Raw genomic sequence first — 19,071 nt, 5'->3', positions numbered from 1 at the left:
ACACAAATATGTGTGTTCATGGCAAAGGAATGCTTCAATAAACAGTAAGCTAATTTTTCAGTCTTTTGATACCAGCTATCCCAAGTCATTTGGGATTTTCTGATATGTGCTTTTGTCCACTAAGCAGTGAGCTATAGCCACAAATTAACTTCATTTCAAACCACAGCTTGGACTTAGTTCTGAGATTAATTTGAAAAAGACAAAATGTTAACCCGTCATTAACAATGAATAGTTTTAGCTACTTCAGATTCATGTCATAATTTTTAGATGTTTCTGTTGCATGTCCCAGAAACATAAGAAGGGAAATAATTGGGTCAGAAGAGCAGTAAACTTGTATTCTCTGTGTTATCCAGGATGATGACAGGCCTATGATTGATGTCATGGATCAGCTGAGTTCTTCTATTCTTGAAAGCTTTATTCATGTGGCTGTTTCAGATTCAGTAAGTACTACTTTACTGTTACTGCTTGTGTTTACATAACAAATATCAGACATGAAATACTAAAAATAATACTGCTAAAAATCAAAGAAATCATACAGCTTTAAGGCTCCAGCCATCTACCCAAGGCTCCACAATGTCCCAGACAATCTATTCCATGAAAGTAATTGCACTATGGATATGGAAGATACTGCATACAGAAAAAGGAACAGTTGAGAAAGTCTTACTGCTAGCACCACCTAATGCTAGAGGCACTTTGTAGGCACTCACTGCTTTATCTGTTTGACAAGCTTCAGCTCCCTTGTGTCCTTAGAAAGTGGCCCTGCCTGCACACCTGAGCATAAACTCCAGAGTAATTCACAGCTGTGGTGAATTCTCTCTGGGGAGAGAATCAGGAGGGTAAAAGCTGGAGAGCTCATGGGTTGAGATACAGACAGTTTAACTGGGAAAGCAAAAGCCGTGCACACACGCAAAGCAAAACAAGGAATCAGTTCACCACTTCCCATGGGCAGGCAGGTGTTCAGCCATCTCCAGGAGAGCAGGACCCCATCACATATAGTGGTGACTTGGGAAGGCAAATGTCTTCACTACAAACATCCCTCTTCCTTCTTCTTCCCCCACTTTATGCACTGACACGGCCTGGAATCTCCCTTTGATCAGTTTAGGTCACCTGTCCTGGCTGTGTCTCCTCCCAGCCTCCCAAGCACTCCCAGCATCCTCACCAGTGTGGCAGTACAAAAAGTAGAAAAGGCCTTGGGTCTGTGCATGTCCTGCTCAGCAATAACAAAAACATCTCTGTATTATCAACCCTGTGTTCCGCACAAATCCAAACACAGCCCCATACCAGCCACTTTGAAGAAAATAAACTCTACCCCAGCCAAAACCAGCACAGAAAGGGACATTAAACTGGTGGGGTGGTTGGGCTCCTCTGCATCTGAAAACAGAAATTGAGCAAGAAAGAGACATTCTGACTTCATAATACAGGAATTAGGAATTTTGTCTGATAAATAGCAGCACTTGGGTTTGGGTTGCAGTTTCTAGAGGCCAAGATTTTAATTTTGTGCTTTCATTCTGTTCATTAATAATAAAGCAAAGCAAATGTGTTGCCTCTGTGCCTGGTTTCTGACTAGTACAGAAAGGAGTGTTAATTTATCTTTTCTCTCCTTAGACAACAATCCCGTTAACACACAGCGTGGATTTGCAGTGGCTGGTGGAGTGGAATGCTGTCCTAGTAAATAGCCATTATGATGTGAAAAGTCCTTCCCATGTCTGGATTTTTGCCCAGTCCGTTAAAGACCCGTGGGTTCTCTGCCTCTTCAGTTTTCTTAGGCAGGAGAATCTACCAAAACACTGTCCTACAGCTCTCAGCTATGCTTGGCCATACGCCTTCACGAGGCTACAGCTGATAATGCCTCTGGTGGATCCAAAGTAAGTGGCAATCTGCATCTCACTTTCTTTCATGTGGGCTGTGTGATTTTAATATGAGCTTTCCTTTGGTCTCATGTTTGAGTACCAGTCCACACATCCTGCAAGGTGCCCTGCAGGTTTGAGTTTCATAATTCCAACTTGTAAGGTAGAAAACTCCAGTTTTATACCTTCACCGATTTTTCCTGGGTATCATGTCATGTTGAATTGCAGCTGGTAGATACATAGCATGTTTTATTCCCTCTTAAAATACTTTAAAATACTGTAATTAATATTTTAGTACTTGTAATTAAGACTGGAAGATCGTTTTAAGAATTATGATTTATTTTTAAATTCTAGTATTCCTGTTAATGCAAAGAAAACAAGTACAGCAGGCAGTGGAGACAACTATGTTACTTTGTGGAGAAACTACCTTATTCTGTGTTTTGGAGTAGCAAAGCCCAGTATTATGAGCCCAGGACATCTGCGAGCTTCAACACCAGAGATCATGGCTACCACTCCTGATGGAACGATGAACTATGATAACAAGGTGATGCAATCTGTTACAAGTAAACTATTTGTTTAGGAAAATTTTAAGCTGCATCTGCATGCAAAATCCTATCCTGATGAAAGTATTTCAGTTAGGGAATATTTTGATACATGCAAACTACTTAATACATATAATTAATAACTAAAACATATGTATGATATGATGTGTTGATAAATATTTGGCAAAAACCATGGTATTTTCAATATATTGCTTTTTTTTTTTTTTCCCCCTTTTTTTGCATTTTGGGATACATGCATTCAAAATGTAGAAGGTCTGGATATGTGTTTTGAAGCTAACTTTAGTTTGTCATCCCCTTTCTTTCCTTGTAGAGCAGTCCAACTTGTAAATTTAAAACATTAAACAATAAAGCAGATTTCTGAACGCAAACTGTATTCCTGTTAGATATATGCCTGTCAGAAACAATAATATAAAAAATACACTTTCAAGTAGTAGCAACCTGAGAGGAGCAGTAGCTCCACAAATGCAATTACTGGAATATTTTAATGAAGCAAATTAATATGTTAATGAACAAATTAAATAAATTACAATAATCTGAACTAAAGCAAAGAGATTTCCCAGATGTATTTACATGTTAGGCATTATTGAGCTGATTGTCAGGTAGCAGATACCCAGTTAGATTGGTGGATTGATATCCATAATGATAAAATCATTGCAGCATGTTTTTATAATTCGTATTGATTCTCACTCAATGTTCATTTGTTAAAAAAATTGTGCTTACATAATACTGATATCCTGAAAATTTAATTCAACAATATTTTAATATATTTTAGGCTATTGGAACTCCATCTGTTGGAGTCTTACTAAAGCAGCTAGTTCCTTTGATGAGACTTGAAAGCATAGAAATAACAGAATCACTCGTATTAGGATTTGGAAGAACAAATTCCCTTGTTTTCAGGTACTTCTCCACTTACCATATTCAGTTATTTGACTCTAATACAAGTGCTTTATTTTTGTTATAATTGAAGTATATATTGAAATTTTTATTTGCACTTTAGAGCTTCGTTTTTATATGTTGGATAAAATATTTATGCTTTTCAAAGGACATTACTTTGTTTACAAGTATTTATGTTTTTTTAATTTAGGGAATTAGTAGAAGAACTCCACCCACTAATGAAAGAAGCCCTAGAAAGAAGACCAGAGGTTAGTTGCAAAAATAAAATCTAATAGTTTTTTTTTTTAAATGAAAAATTATATTAAAAGTAGTAATTCTGTCTGTTTGAAATACAAATTATTCTTTTGCACTATCAAATTAAGTTCTGTGTGCAACAAGAATTTTATTAATGGCATAATTTAAAATAATTCAATTAAAACCTAGTTCAGTTTAAATTCTGTCAGTGATTTGAAATGTACAATATAGAATTTCATTATGAGCAAAATATTTCCCATCCAGTATGGACCCCCTGATACACAGCTTGGATATACTGGAAATTCACATTCAGTATCTGAAAAGTAAAGATTAAAAAAAAATAATAATAAAAAAAAAGCTTTAACACAGCTACAAGCACATTTTATAGCAGTGTTTAGATGTGCTTTTATTTTCAGGGCAGGCAGGGTCACCTATTTCAACTTCATGGAATCACAGAATCAAAGAATGGCTGGAAGGGACCAAAGTGGTCCAAGCTCCCTGCTCAGGCAGGGTCATCCTGGATCACATGGCACAGGACTCATTCTAAGCACCATCAGTTAATTGACAAATTCATCAGTTTTCACCTTCATTACAGTGTGCTCTTTTTTCACAAGAGAAGGTAGTGATGGAAGGGCTCCCGACAGATTTTCCAATCCACACAAGAGAGAATTCTGTGTTCTTAAAAGCTTCTGGTGATAAAATCTGTAGCCTCAGTAAGCAGTTTTGTTGCAGGATGTGTCTATGCAGCTAAACAGAAAAGCCATGGGGAGAGCTTCACTACTGGACTCAAGCTCTGCTCAGTTTTCCCTCCTTATCTCAGTTTCAGACCATTCCATCTGGCTCCAAGATAGCAATCTGAGATGGCTCATGAACAATTAATAATTCTGTGCCTGGTAAACATCCGCAACAACTTCCATTCTGTGTTGCTTCACACCTCAATTCAGTTGTGTGGCTTCCATCCCTATGAAGTCACTGATTTGAAGGTCACTTGTTTTGATACTGGGCAGAAGTGGATTAATGTACCTTAGTGCAGCCACTTCTACATTTTGTCTGTGCACCATTTAAGACAACTTAGACTTGAAAAGCCTTTTCTGGAGACATACATATCCAGTGTACCCTCAGGAAAGGAATTGCTAGAATTCAGAGGTTTACTGTATGCAGTAAGAGCAAATTTAGCACGTGGAATTCTCAGTAGAGGAATATGAGAACAAGAGACTGCAGTGTTAAGTCCTGTATTTTTCCTGATATGAATAAATGGAACACCTTCCTGCAAGCAGTGCCACCTGGAAACCCAGGAGTGACTGTATGGGCTGTGTAGAGAACAGAGGAGGCCTCCATGTCAGCAGGCAGGTATCCAACACACCAGAAACAATGTCCTTGAACATATGCTATGACTAGGAAGAGAATTCCCATCATGGCCAAGAGCTGCAGGGATAAACCAAAATGGACATTACACAGGATCAGCCCTGTGGGCGCTGGCATGGAGCTTGCCAGATCACCTCTGACACTGCTGCAGGAGGCAGCTGTGTCTGGTAAATATTGTATTACAGTAAAACTGCTTTTTTCTCTACATGTGCTTCCTGGAACCTTAAAGGTGTAACGGGAGAAAAACAGGGCTTTGAATAGAACAATTCAAATGGCATAATTATTTGAATAAAACCTTTGGCTGGGATGCTGCAATTCTGCCAGTTCTGGATCAGAATACCAGCCTAAGCATCATTTTGTACTCCCACACATCTACTGCTGGCCATGGACAGAGACAGAGTCCTAGAAGAGATAAGCCTTTGATCTCAGTATTGCTCAGTTTTGAAGAGCAAAATCTGCATTTTCTCTGAGCTTTTCTTGTACCTTCGAGTGCAACAGCAGCATTTTTACCTTCTGATGTTTTTCTTGCTCAGGGGAGATACAGGATACAAACAGGTCAATTTAGCCTTTCAGCAAAGAGTGGGCCTTGTTGCATTCACATCTTTCCAGGAAAGGTAGAAGACAGAAAGGACAGCTTTCAAGGAGGCAGCGAGATACAGTGAGCCAGTTAACACCATGCAGTCCTGTTCTGTGGGAGGAGTACATTACTGTGGGAAAAACCCCTGCAGTCAACTCACCCAGCACTGGACTGGAGTGGTGTCTGCTAGGAGCTCACTTGAATGTGAGTGATGGTGTGCTGCAGCATTGCCAAGTTGGCAATGGCTAATCACTAGGATACCTTCCTTGTGTCTGGATATACGTTCTGCTCTATGAGAGCCTCCAGCACCCAAACTAGATGACACTAAACTAACATGAGTATCCCTGTTACCTGAAGATAGCATGGGCTTTTGGTACAGGGACCTTGAATATTAGTTATTTTAATCCATTATTTCATTATTTCATTTCCACATTTTTAGTAAGTACTAAGGCAGTTGTTAACAATTTTTTTTCAAGAATAGTTACAAAGGCAAAAAATTGGTCATACTCAGTTCTTTGTTGATGTATAAGAACAATGTTTTAGTGAAATATCCAAAAGTACTGGGGTTCTTCTGTGAAGAAAATTCTTGAACTGGAATTCTTAAATTTCACTACAATACTGGCATTTCTGAAGCTGCTAGTTTTTAATGTGCACACCTATGCATATAAACACGGTTGTTATTTTAAATTCCAAGAACAAGAAACGTCGAGAACGACGAGATCTGCTGAGGCTGCAGCTGCTGCGAATTTTTGAACTCCTTGCTGATGCTGGTGTTATAAGTGACAGGTAGAACTATCATTCATCATAAATATTGATTTTTTTTTATGTGAAACAATTTTCAGTGTTTGCCACACTGAGATTATGTCAGTAAGTTGTTTGAAGAATTGTCTGGTCTATCAGACATGGAGACATTTGCATGCATTTCTGCAGAAAACTGTAGTATAATATATAACTCTGTTATTCTATATTAATGTGAAACTTTCCTTTATGCTAGTACAAATGGAGCCTTAGAAAGAGATACACTAGCCCTTGGAGCCTTGTTCTTAGAGTATGTTGATCTGACTCGCATGCTTTTGGAGGCTGAAAATGATAAAGAAGTCGAGATCCTTAAGGATATGAGAGCACATTTCAGTGCAATGATTGCCAACTTGATTCAGTGTGTTCCAGGTATGGAGCTAAATTATGCATTTAATGTAGGTATTGGGAAAGTAATTTTTTGTTTCTTTTTTTTGTCTGTGCTTTTTTCACTGTTTGTGAATTTTCATATAATGAATGCAAAGTAGAATGTAGGGGGAGAAAAAGTGTTCAGAGGTCTAAGATTGAAATAAAAATACCAATAAAGCTTGATGAAGCTTGTAATAGCCATGTCTAAGAATCACCTCTTTAAAAGCCTAGCAAAGAAATTGTCTGTGACCTCCAGGGAATCCAGATTTATTTTGGCACAAGGCATTATTTTCCCCCATCTGACTCAATTGCCAGACTTCATAAACTCAGACAGACCTTGAAAAATACAACTAGGTGCAGACAATGTGCAATATTAAATGCAGTGAAAAACTTGCCCAAGGTGTTGAGACAGTATCCTATGTTACCTGAGTCCAGTTGTATCATAAAGATTTATTCAGTTGATTCCATGCTTTTTATATATTGCAATATCACTTCAGAAATATAACATAAATACATTAGCAAAAAAGCAAAGAAAGCCTCTGCTTTAAAGGCCTCAGTGTAACTACTGGAAGATGAGGTCTGAGGCTTTTTTTTTATTTGCTTGGGTAATTCAGCTGTTCAGAATATATACCACATATTTATCATAAACAAGGAGCCACCAGGTTTCTTTTATTTATTGTCCTATTACTGTATTAGAGTAAGACACATGTATTGTTTAGGCTCAAATTTGAAGAATTGGAAAAACCAAGTAAATATTTGCCACTAAAGGAATGCAGGAGACAGTGAAAAACCCTGATTTTATAATTAGATTCTTAAATGCTTTTCTGTAGTCAGATGTACGTGTTTGCATAACTACACATTAATTCAGAACTGAAGGTTCTTAGAAATAAGATGCATCTTACTCACTTGGTTAGATTTTTTAAAGGCACTTAGATACTTCAGAGTAAGCGTATGTCGAACACATAAAAACCCCTCCTTTTTTGTAAAAATTTGAAAATCATGTCATCATTGTGCTACATGAATATGTATTTAATATTAACAAATCACAACTATTTCTATTATTTCTGTTCTCTTAGTTCACCACAGGAGATTCCTCTTCCCTCAGCAGAGCTTGAGGCATCACCTGTTCATCTTATTCAGCCAGTGGGCAGGACCTTTCAGTATTATGTTCACACCACTGGACCGCTACAGTGATAGAAATCACCAGATTACAAGATACCAGTATTGTGCTTTAAAGGTACTAAAGGTTCACTGTACAAACCAGTAACAGCAAATTTTCAGTGAAAATACAAGTAGTTGTGGGGTCTATTTCCTTTTATTTCAAAGAAATTTGAATTGGCATACTTGATGCAGACTTGTATGCTCATATGTAAGTGTACAATGGTATCATAGAATATAGCACTGAAGTTATATATTTTTTTCTTTGTTGACACTTTTCAAGGCTAATTATTTTAAAAACCAGAGTGCAGTTTGAAATTTTGAATTAGCTGTTCATTAATGGGTTAGCAGATGCAGCAAGGAGATCTTAGGCTCTGAAATTAGGTGTAGTTCTGATTCAGTACCTGAGGATACTGAATCGGCACCAATGTACATCTCAGGAATGCCTCCCACGCTTGCCTAGAGATATGCTCAGTAATAATGTGGCAAAACCAGTTGCAATTCCCCTGCATGAGTAAGCTGGGAAAGTAATAGGTTATGTACTTATATAAGCTGCACCACTTGCTGTAAGACAGTTTTAATTTTTGCAGTAACGTACTGTTGGAACATCTGAATATATTTTGTTTTTGTAGCTTGATTAGTGAATGCTGGGTAAAATGACAAAATATATCTTGAAGATAGTACTCCCTCCAAAATGCTTTGAGCATGATCTAGAATCCAATAAAATCTATAGCAAAATAATTATTGAATTCTAGCAGCCAGCTGTTACCATTTTCACCATAGTTCTCTCCAAACAGAAAGCAAGTGTCAGTCCTGTTAGCCTGGACTCAAATCATTCAGAAAGGCTCATTGTGTTACTTTTTGTGTAACTGGAGTTTCATGTGTTTCTAGGCCATGTCAGCTGTGCTCTGCTGTGGACCTGTGTTTGATAATGTTGGTCTTTCCCCCGATGGATATCTTTACAAATGGCTTGACAACATTCTGGCTTGTCAAGACTTACGTGTAAGTACTGACCAAAATGCAGCACTGGTGGACAATTACTCACTGTGCTGGGTGAGTTAAGAGATTGTAAAGTGGTTTTTTTTTTTTCCTTCTTAAAGAACATGTAATGGATTGTTCTTGCCATTTTCCATTTCTGTGAAGATGGGCTTTGACTTTGTACCTACACAGTCATGGTTCTGTGTTCTTAGCTGGTTGGACTGCCTCTGTGGTTAAGGAGGAGTAGGCTGGTGATTTGTACTGAATGGAGAGAGAGAGACAACAATCTTTCCCTTTTGGTATCTTGCACTTTGTTCTGCTATTCTCCCTAAAACTCTCATGCCAGCACACCTAACTCTGCTAAGGAAAGGTAAATAGCAGAACCTAAATAAATGCATGTGAAGCAGCTAGAAGATAGGGAATAGTGGAAATGGTAATTGATTAGGAAAAAAAAATGGTTGAACATTTTAAGGAAAGGATGAATAGCTGCAGAGAAAATCCTTCAGAAATTACATGGGATTTTGGAATGCTGGTAGGGACAGAGCTATAAAGATACGTGCAATTGATATGCAGTCTCTCTACAAGCAGTCACCTACACTTGGTGACAGAATATTAATAGGCATTAGTGTTTGGTGTACCAACACTATCCTGTACTGAAAGAACATGAAGTCCAAGCCTTAGCTGTGATGTTTTTGTAGCAGTGGTGGCAGCAGGACTAAGCAATTCATGGTCTGCAGGGAGAGTCGTTAGATTGCTTGATGTTGCTGGATTAAACATACAAGTTTTCAGTCTTGTAAAAGGTATTTTTCTTCGTCTGCCTTGCTTCTGTGTTAGTCAAAAGAAGGATAAACATAAAAGTTTGTCATTCTTTGAAATTCACATGAAGTCAGTTAAGTGATATAAAATGAAGTTGCCCAGGAACTCCTATCAAGAATCTTAGATTTTCCAAAAATTTTGCTTTTTTTCTTTTTGTTGTTGTGCCTAATTTTGGAAAATTTTTTTTCATTTATGTACCCTATGTACATACCGTTTTTTCAAGCGGTGAGTATTGAAACCTGAGTCACATTCCAACTCTGCTATCCCTAAAATAAATGTATTACCAACGTTTTGATTTCTTTTTACATACTTGAATTTGCCATTTTTACCCTGTTTGCCTATGTTACTCTGAGAATTTTAGAGAATGAACATATCTGACCCCATCAATCATGTTTTGACATCTTCTCAGGTTCACCAGCTTGGCTGTGAAGTTGTAGTCCTGTTGCTAGAACTGAATCCTGATCAAATCAATCTCTTCAACTGGGCTATAGATCGATGTTACACAGGATCATACCAGCTTGCCTCTGGGTGTTTCAAAGCCATTGCAACTGTGTGTGGAAGCAGGTATTCATTAGTTTTTTAACCTACGCTTTCAAATGTGAAGAAAACTGAAGGTTCAGCTGACTGTGTTGTTAGGAGTTGTTGGTCACGCTCATGCCTTCTCAAACAGTTCTTGGGACTGTATCGCTTGATTTTTATGATTCTGAAAACAAAGTGATGTGCTTGGTAGAAGATATTCTTACTATAGGTATATTTGAAATCTGGGGAATTTCGATGCTATTTTGCTTAGAAAGATACAAAAGAAGTTACAACAGTTTTATTTGAATGTCGGTCGTAAATCTGGTTTCAAAAGATTTGGCGTGGTTTTTTATGTAATTTATAAAAGGAAAAATGTTTTAAATATCAATAGCTGGAAAGTCATTATTTTGACATGTCATTATCTTGAAAGTCATGTTCTTCTTCTAAACTGGCTTTCATTTGACTTGTTTAGCTCCTTTCCTGACAACTGGTATCTTCATTACTGCTAATGCTGAGCAAGCACAAGCTACATGAAGACATGAATAAAAATATTGCTTTTGTGTCAGGCCTTCATAAAACTCTATCTCTTTTATTGTTTTCAAAGACAAAATTCATAGAGAAATTAAATCATGCAGTATTTTTCATCTAATTAAAATAAATGTGAAAATTTACTCTTCACAAAAATAATTTGGCAAGATGTCTGATCAGCATAGAGGAATACTCAATGGGGAAATAATTGGGATTTGGAAAATCAAAATAACTCATGTATTTAATAGTTTTCCTGCAAAGCTGTTTTGTTCTCACAGGAACAACTAGAATAGAGACTGTGTTATATGAAGATTTTTAAAATATGAATGGAATTTTGTGTTTCCAAATTCAGTTATGTTAACAGGGTTTTTATTTTTATTAACACGGAAACACAGCAGTTTCAGCCAGTCTTTTTTCCTCAAGTTGTGTTACCTGTGCCACTGTGACCTAAAAATTATCTTTTCCATTTTTACAGTAAAAATTATCTTTTTATGATAGATTATTACCTTCATGACTTTTTTAGAGGGGAAACTCCTCTTTCTAGCAAGCTGAGAATTTTTATTAATATTTGAAAGCTGTTAATAGTTTTTCCTCTGTCATCAAGATGTATCAGGAGACCACTGCTTAAACTACCTGTAAAACGAGCAGCAATTGATGAAGTCCATCCAGCTTTCTACAAAGAAGCCACTTCCCTTAATTTCTTTTCTTTTTTTGTATTTACTTTTTCAACAGTGGAAGGGCAAATAGCCAGTTACAGAGCTTGGCTTGCAGCTAGTATATGGAATTATCCATGCCACACATGTATCTGCCATGTTAAAAAGTCCAAATAGGCATCCTGCAGCCATCCAGGAGCACTGTAGCTGACATCTAGGGTGGTAAATTGATGGTTCACAATTCAATCGGTACATTTTTAAACCATCATGAGAAAACAGAAACCTATTTAGTGCAAATCCAAATATTACACTGTGGGATTTATTCCTCTAACAATATTCTCATTAACTCTTTGATATGTTTAACCTCTGCAATTGATGCTGACTTTACAGATAGAAGACTTTTTGAAGAAGTTTTTCATGTTTACTCTTTGAAAACAATTTTCATAGAATTGTCTAATACCACGGAATGTTCATGTCAGAGATAGTGTATTTTGTCCAAAGGGATTGTTTTGATTGCAGCTTGGCTTAAGAAATTCTTTATCCCTGGAAATTTTCATGCTCCCCATTTGCTTTCATGGGTGTCAGCCTGTCCTGTAAATAGTTTATGCTATAAATTAAAATGAATTGACAGTCATAGACACAGGTATTGCATTTCTCATTGTGGATAGCTCAGTGCATTCTTAACCATGAGTCTAAGATAATTATAAATAATCCTTTCTTTCTTCTCATTCACCAGATGGTCCTTTGATCAAGCAGTGTGTATTCATAAGAACTCCCTTTCCCATATTCTGATGGTAGAAGAGAAAAAAAGAAAGATGAAATTCTCTTTAGACTGTATTACAGGGAAAATCAGAGTGAATATAATCTGCATTCCTCACCAGCATTCACAAAAATGTTCTGTTTGTTCTTCTAGGAACTATCCTTTTGATATCGTGACGCTTTTAAATTTGGTGCTGTTCAAGGCATCTGACACCAACAGAGAGATTTATGAAATTTCCATGCAACTTATGCAGGCATGTATCACCTACTTATTTTTTCTTCCTATCCTTGGAGACTTTTTTGGTGAACTTCTTATAAAGTACTGTTACTTGCACGTGAGTTTTGTTTTGAAAATAGACAATTCGTTTTGTCTTGGCTATAAAAACTTACACTAATATTTATATAAAAATGAATGTTACAGTGTCTTTCATATTCAGAGCATATACTCTGAAACATACAGAGCATTCTCTGATAGCTAAACTTCAAATGCTGCTATTTCCTGATTTAATGAGTTTTTATTGTCTCATTCCTTTTTTTTTCTCTTTTGTCTTTTATAGATCCTTGAATCAAAGCTTTTTGTTTATTCAAAAAAGGTAGCTGAGCAAAGACCAGGCAGTATCTTGTACGGGACACATGGTCCATTGCCACCTCTTTACAGTGTCTCACTTGCCCTTCTTTCATATGAACTAGCAAGGATGTATCCTGAACTTACCCTTCCACTTTTTTCAGGTACCTGTATTTGTTTGACTTTCTATCTCCTTTACGTTTTTGTGCAAATGCTGGACAGCTACCATTTTGAACCACAGTTCTGTTTATAAATTTAGCTTGACCTATTTTTATTCTGGTTCAGGTCAAATCAGATTTGGAATCCAATATATATTTCCTAGAGGTACTCACACAAAGTACAGAATTCTTCCTCCTTGGGGATTCTGTGCCACTTATGTGATCTTAGGGTAACTTTGAAATTACAAGTGCTCTGAATGAGTTAAAATGACATTGGCAAACTCTCCTATGATGGGTTCTTATGTGATTCTTCTTACGCATGGATTTACATAGACCATACTTGTGAGGATATATTTCTTCATTTTATATAAATGTGACTTGAACTTTGGGCAGATAGATTGCCTGTGTCCAGTTCTACCCATGATTCAAATCACTCTGACTGATCTCTACCTTCTGTTATTTGCCACATCTGCATGTCCAACCTTTTTTAATTTTATCAGAAATACATATTTTCAGGATTACTGAGAAAAATGTTAAAGAATGAGACCTGCAGGAGCACAATTCAGAATATGACCACTGTGAGGCCATTCCTGGGAGCAGTGGTGTTTTGAGACCTATCTTTAATCAATCTTATGTGTTTCTCTAGTTTTTAAATAACAGAATGCAAATTGTCTGTAATCGTGGGAATTTTTACTGTCTCTTAAAATCCCTTTCTGTTGTTTTTACTCAGTCTGTAGGGGCTGGAGGGGGGGTAATGGAACAATACATCACCCTTACATTTCTCAGTGCCCAAGATACCATGAGTTATTTATAACTGGTGTAGGGAAATTCTGATGGCTCATTTGTCATTAAGCTAATGCTGTTCACTGTCTCTGTTATTGTCTACTCATGTTGCTGTAACAACTGTATCATTTAAAAAATCTCAGATATACAGGATATTACAGTCCAAGTGAGACACCCTTTCTGTACATCTAGAATCATAAGGAGGACAGAACAGTGTGTGTCTTCATGATTTTTAAAACCAGGCAGTAAGTGAAAAAAGGAAATGCTTGCTCTACTGATTTTACTGAAGAATTCTGGCAAAGAGAGATAATGTGGTTCACTTTGGCAGGAAGCTGTGTTTCTTATCCCAGATTTTCCAAATCCCTTTTCTTTACAGTGCCAGTTCCTTCTTTTGAAAGCTATATAAAGTGCTGTATACAAGCATTCCTGAACTGACAGCCAGCTATGAATTTTATAGACATTCCCACAGGAAGTAGGATCCCAATATATGCAAGATGTTTTTTGTAAACTCAGTATAATAAATGCCTTATTATTTAAAGTATAGCTTAGAAACCTGGAGGCAAGTGAGGCATTTGTAATCTGTAGAACAGTTTTGTATATTCTCCAAAAGCTCTTGGAATTCTAGAGTAACCACCAGTAACTGAATTATCCTTTTTCCTCTTTATTGACATCCACCTCACTAAATACATAACATGGCACAGTAACAAGTACTCTTTCTAAGCCCAGACTGAGTTAGTTATTTTAGACACAAGCCATGAAAATTGCTTGCTATTATTGAACATTAATTCCATGTCTGTCTTCAGGAATCTCAAGAACAATCTCAGTGTTTTGTATGCTTATGGTGTGCTAATTAAAAATCATCAAGCAGTCTAACAAACGTCAGAAATGTGACTTAAGCAGTGTATTTAGGGTTTCCATCATAAATAAATATGTTGTCCTTATCAACTCTTACTGTTTTAGAGGTAAGCCAGCGATTTCCAACAACACATCCAAATGGAAGACAGATCATGCTTACCTATCTGCTGCCATGGCTTCATAATATTGAACTTGTAGACAACAGACTGCTCCTCCCTGGCTCAAGCCCTACCACTCCAGAAGATGAACTGAAGGACAAGGACGGGGAAATAGCAGTCACAAGTGGACTAAAAGGCAATGGCTGGGGCTCACCTGAGGCCACCTCCCTGGTTCTTAATAATCTCATGTATATGACAGCCAAGGTAAAAAAAAAATCTAACAAAGAAACTAACCTGTAAAACTTTTGTTAGTTCCTGCCAGTACAGTCTGTACAGAACAGTCTGTGCCAATCAAGGAAAACTTGCTTAATTTTAGGACTACTTTTTGAATTTACAGTCCTCAAGACTTTTATTTTCTTTTATGATTTAAGTCCTTCTGTGGATCAGAACCTAAATAGTTTTAAATGGAGTTTACATCTTGAAATATGTCAAGCAGCTTTTTAAAATACTATTTTGTAACTTTTTACAGCATTTCACTGTGGCGTTTTTACGTGAGAAAATGTTCTAAAAGGACATGCTTTAGTTTGGAAGTCTGCATATTTCAAGGAATGTATGCCTATGATTCTTTGCAGTATGGAGATGAAATTCCTGGACCAGAGATGGAAAATGTCTGGAATGCTTTGGCCAACAATGAAAAATGGAGTAACAACCTTAGGATAACACTGCAGTTCCTCATTAGTTTGTGTGGTGTTAGCAGCGATACCATCCTTTTACCCTATGTAAGTTTTGCACTTTATTTACTTATGATTACAGGTTGTAGTGAATAAAACAGCTATTTCCTGCAGAAAATGAATTTTTGTATCAAAACCAAGAAATACCAACATACTCCCTAACACACTGTACAAAATTAAATGGCAGGAATGAAAGTGCCAGGAAACTGAAATTTAAGAAAAGAAATTGAGTAGTTCAGATCTCAGCCTGCATCTGCAGAACACACCCCATTGCAAGTGAGAGATGGGTTTCTTTCAAGCAGAGAGAAACTTTGCATGTCTGTCAGTGGGGACAGTAACAGAGACTGGCCATAAATTTCCAGAAAATGCTGGTTCCTTTTCTTTAGCAGACTAGAGCTTTTTGTGGGACATCTCAAGAGAGAGAAGATAGTTAACCTTTATAAACTTCTTACCATATCAACTTCTGCCTCTGCTTTACTGTCATAAATTATCTAACAGTTGCTGCAATGTGCAATTCAGACTGTGCTGGATATTGTTATTATTCAACTTAAAATAAAATCAAGGCTGTCTGAGAAAACCAGGCTACTTCCATTCCCATGATCCTTATTTCTCAGTTGCTGAGTGAAACAGAATCTAAATTTAGTGAATTTTCCAGCCCAATTGCAATATGTTGTTTTATTAGTTAGCCTCTTTCCATTTCCTTCCCTGAAATAAATATGAAATTACTATTAATATGGTGAAATTTATCTAAAAAGCCTCATAAATATACGTCATTTATAGATGCTGAAATAATAGTTTGCCCAAAGTTTTTATGATGACTGCTATGCATGTTAGAATACAGAAAATAAAGAAGCCCATAAAAATCTTCAAAGTGTTGTTGTTGTACCATAGGTATCCTGTTTGCTTCCTTTCATTTGTTGGGTCTACATTCTAAGTCAATGTATATATATATATGCCTGGCTAGTCAAAAGTAGAAAAATTTGAAAGTGGAATTTGTACAAGAACAAACTCAAGGTTTATATGAAAGGGAGATGAAGGGGTTGATCTGAAATAAGATCTTTCCCTCAGTTGTTACAGTGGCTTTCCATTCAGTGTTGACCATGCTTTGAGCAGGAGGTTAGATGGGAGACTTCCCAGCTTTTTTCCAACCTGCCTCATCCTCCAACCTGTGAGAGATTTGGGATTAGTCCCAAAGGTGGTCTCCATCTGTGTTGGCAGAGAACAAGTGGAAATCACCTGTTAGAGATAAAACAGAAAATGAGGGGTTACCCTCATTTCTGGCAGTTTACAAAAGGAACAGGGGCAGTTTTCTGAGAGGAAGGAGTAGTCCTGTGCTGAGCATATGTTTGACTCCTAATGTAGTCTGACTGGAAAAGCCCCATAGCCCTGTCACCTCCTGCCCAGGAGCCCCTCACATACCTTATCCCCAGTCCAGATACTTGCCAAGCCAAAGCTTTCAGCGCCTCCTTTTTCCGTAACTGTTGCCATCCCACAACTCCGAGCAGCCTTTCCTCAAAACCCCTCCACCCACACTTCTTTATTCAAATTCTTTTTTTTGCCTCAAAGTCTTGGTTTTCACAGTCCTGTCCTCCTCCAGAATAGCACAGTCCTCTTACTTCAGGAAGAGAGCTATCTGTTCTGAACATCTCCAGCTTCATCTGCTCATCATCCCCTGGTTTGCCTTTGGGGCTTTCCTGGGCTTCTCATGGCTGGTGGCAGCAGCAGCTGACAAGGTTCCTATGTTTTCTACCACCCAGTTAGTCTGTGTTTTGTAATGTTGAGTTAAAAGTCTGATTCTCAGATTTTGCAGAATCTGAAAAAGTTTTTTAGCTTCCGTGGGAAGCCTGACTGTGCCTATGAGTCACTCCTTCACTGATAGCTTTGTCTGGAGAGGAAAATACACTGGTCTTATCACATGCATCTGCTCAGTGTTTTGCTAATGCCCTGGAGTTCATAGATAAGAAATCCTGCCTAACTCTGTTAACTACTACACAAGACTGCTGATATTATAAACATGTGTCTTCCATTATCATGTAGATAACAGATACACGTTAGCAAATAAAGATCATTTGGACAGTTTATCAACAGTGTTCCAGGTCACCTGGGCTTAAAAGACCACAGAGCTGCAGGCTTGCCAGTTTACCCATCTCCTTTAGGAGCCCCCTGTGCCCCAAGGCAGTCACCAGCTGCTTTGTGCCTTTGGCCATCTGTTCTCCCTGTGTGGGTGCAAGCCAAAAGCGTGCCTGACTCACATTTTTTTAATTTTTTTTTATCATCTAAATTAATTGCTTTGTCTCTTAAGTTTCCTTTAAGCATTTTTTTCCCAGTGCCCCAGTACAAATTGCTGAGCTGTCCATTCTTTCACATAATGTACTGAAAGATTTCTTAGAGTATTTACAGTTCAGGAACCTCTTCAGCAGAGACTCGGTGTTGGGAACGTGACCCCTTCAGCAGTGAGAGAAGCTGAAAGTGGCACTGTGAGCCCAACCAGAAATGAGCCTCGGGAAGAAGATGGATTTGTCTCTGGAAAGTCCCTGGGAAATTTTTAGCTTAGTAGAGTAAAGGAGACTTTATATATGTGCATTTTCTGTAAGGAAAAAAAAATAAAATAAAGGGAAAGAGAAGCAGTAAGTTATTTTACTGGAAGTATTTAAAAGTATAAGAACAGCAATACTTGGTGAGGCCAACAGGTAGTTCAGCCTAATGTATTAGCTCCACTATAAGCATCTGTTTAGGGACATCTTTAAAAACAAGCAGGCAAGCATAGAGAGATATTCCCTATATGGTCTCCCACCTCCAGCAGTTTATGAATCAAGTGATTTTTTGCTGGGGAGAGTCTCTGCTTTTAATAGTGATCAGGGATTTTTTCCTCAAGAATTCAGCTAAATTTGGCCTCAGTATCTCAAAAATCCTCACTGCTGCAGTGCAGGTTTGAGATCTTATTAAAAGATTTATAGAAATTTCCAGCATTTCTATAAATGATACTCAGATTTTTCAAATCAGGATACATGAAGTCTGTATACATAACTGCTCTGCCTTTCTTCCATTTGCTATTACTTAGCTTACAGATACAAGTAGCAGCTCAAAGCCTGGCTTACTTTTTGTGGCCACAGCTACACTTTTCTAGATGTGCATGTTAAATAGTTATATACATAAACAATTCGTTGTGAATGGTAAGCAAAAACTTCAAAGTAATTAAATCATAGAGTCAGTCTGCTGGGAAAATGATCTTGATGTCCAAGTGAGAAGTTTTATTTCTGTATGAACTGTATGTGGTTGTGGTGTCTGTCCAGGAACAACACTTGCATTCTAGAGCATTTCAGTACTGCAGTGTGACATTCATTGATTTCTTTGGAAATTCAGTTTAGTCAGAGTTTAACAACTGTTCTTTTCTTCCACAGATAAAGAAGGTTGCAATATATCTATGTCGCAATAACACTATTCAGACAATGGAAGAACTTCTTTTTGAGCTGCAGCAAACCGACCCAGTGAACCCCATAGTCCAACATTGTGATAATCCTCCATTTTACCGTTTTGCTGCCAGTAACAAAGCCTCAGCTGCAGCTTCTGGTATGGCCTGAATGTGGTTTTTTTTTGCTCTCCTAGTCTTTTGAGTCTTCATCTCTTTGTAAAAAGCAATCTCTTACTTTTGCATCCATTCAGACCTGTGTACATAAAGTACAAGTTTCAGGGCCTTGTTGCATGTCTACATTACAGATCTTTTTAATCCCTAACGATGTATATGCTTTGCTAACATGTACCTTAATTATCTTAATTATTTTAATAGTATATTGCCAATATTTGATGCTGTTCAGAATTCTGCCAC

At 37.4% G+C, this 19,071-nt stretch overlaps 1 protein-coding gene across 13 annotated transcripts in view; it reads left to right on the top strand.

Annotated features, from left to right (window-relative positions):
- FRY (FRY microtubule binding protein) overlaps window positions 1-19,071 on the top strand; it is a 219,843-nt gene that overhangs the window by 141,746 nt on the left and 59,026 nt on the right. For all 13 annotated transcript variants that reach the window (XR_015284705.1, XM_086881617.1, XM_086881613.1 and 10 more), the window contains 15 exons: window positions 354-440; window positions 1,606-1,865; window positions 2,202-2,391; window positions 3,183-3,307; window positions 3,495-3,552; window positions 6,175-6,266; window positions 6,475-6,647; window positions 7,721-7,881; window positions 8,694-8,804; window positions 10,006-10,160; window positions 12,210-12,309; window positions 12,613-12,784; window positions 14,522-14,778; window positions 15,147-15,293; window positions 18,647-18,815. Coding sequence is in view for 12 of the 13 variants with exons in the window: in XM_086881617.1 (XP_086737743.1) it covers window positions 354-440; window positions 1,606-1,865; window positions 2,202-2,391; window positions 3,183-3,307; window positions 3,495-3,552; window positions 6,175-6,266; window positions 6,475-6,647; window positions 7,721-7,881; window positions 8,694-8,804; window positions 10,006-10,160; window positions 12,210-12,309; window positions 12,613-12,784; window positions 14,522-14,778; window positions 15,147-15,293; window positions 18,647-18,815 (2,257 nt within the window). In the remaining variant the exon portion in view is untranslated. The remainder of the gene's footprint in view (window positions 1-353; window positions 441-1,605; window positions 1,866-2,201; window positions 2,392-3,182; window positions 3,308-3,494; window positions 3,553-6,174; window positions 6,267-6,474; window positions 6,648-7,720; window positions 7,882-8,693; window positions 8,805-10,005; window positions 10,161-12,209; window positions 12,310-12,612; window positions 12,785-14,521; window positions 14,779-15,146; window positions 15,294-18,646; window positions 18,816-19,071) is intronic.

Source organism: Cyanistes caeruleus, chromosome 3 (assembly GCF_971803275.1).
Source record: "Cyanistes caeruleus chromosome 3, bCyaCae1.hap1.1, whole genome shotgun sequence".
In the NCBI taxonomy this organism is placed as follows: domain Eukaryota; kingdom Metazoa; phylum Chordata; class Aves; order Passeriformes; family Paridae; genus Cyanistes; species Cyanistes caeruleus.
This window is presented reverse-complemented; position numbering and strand designations above follow the sequence as displayed.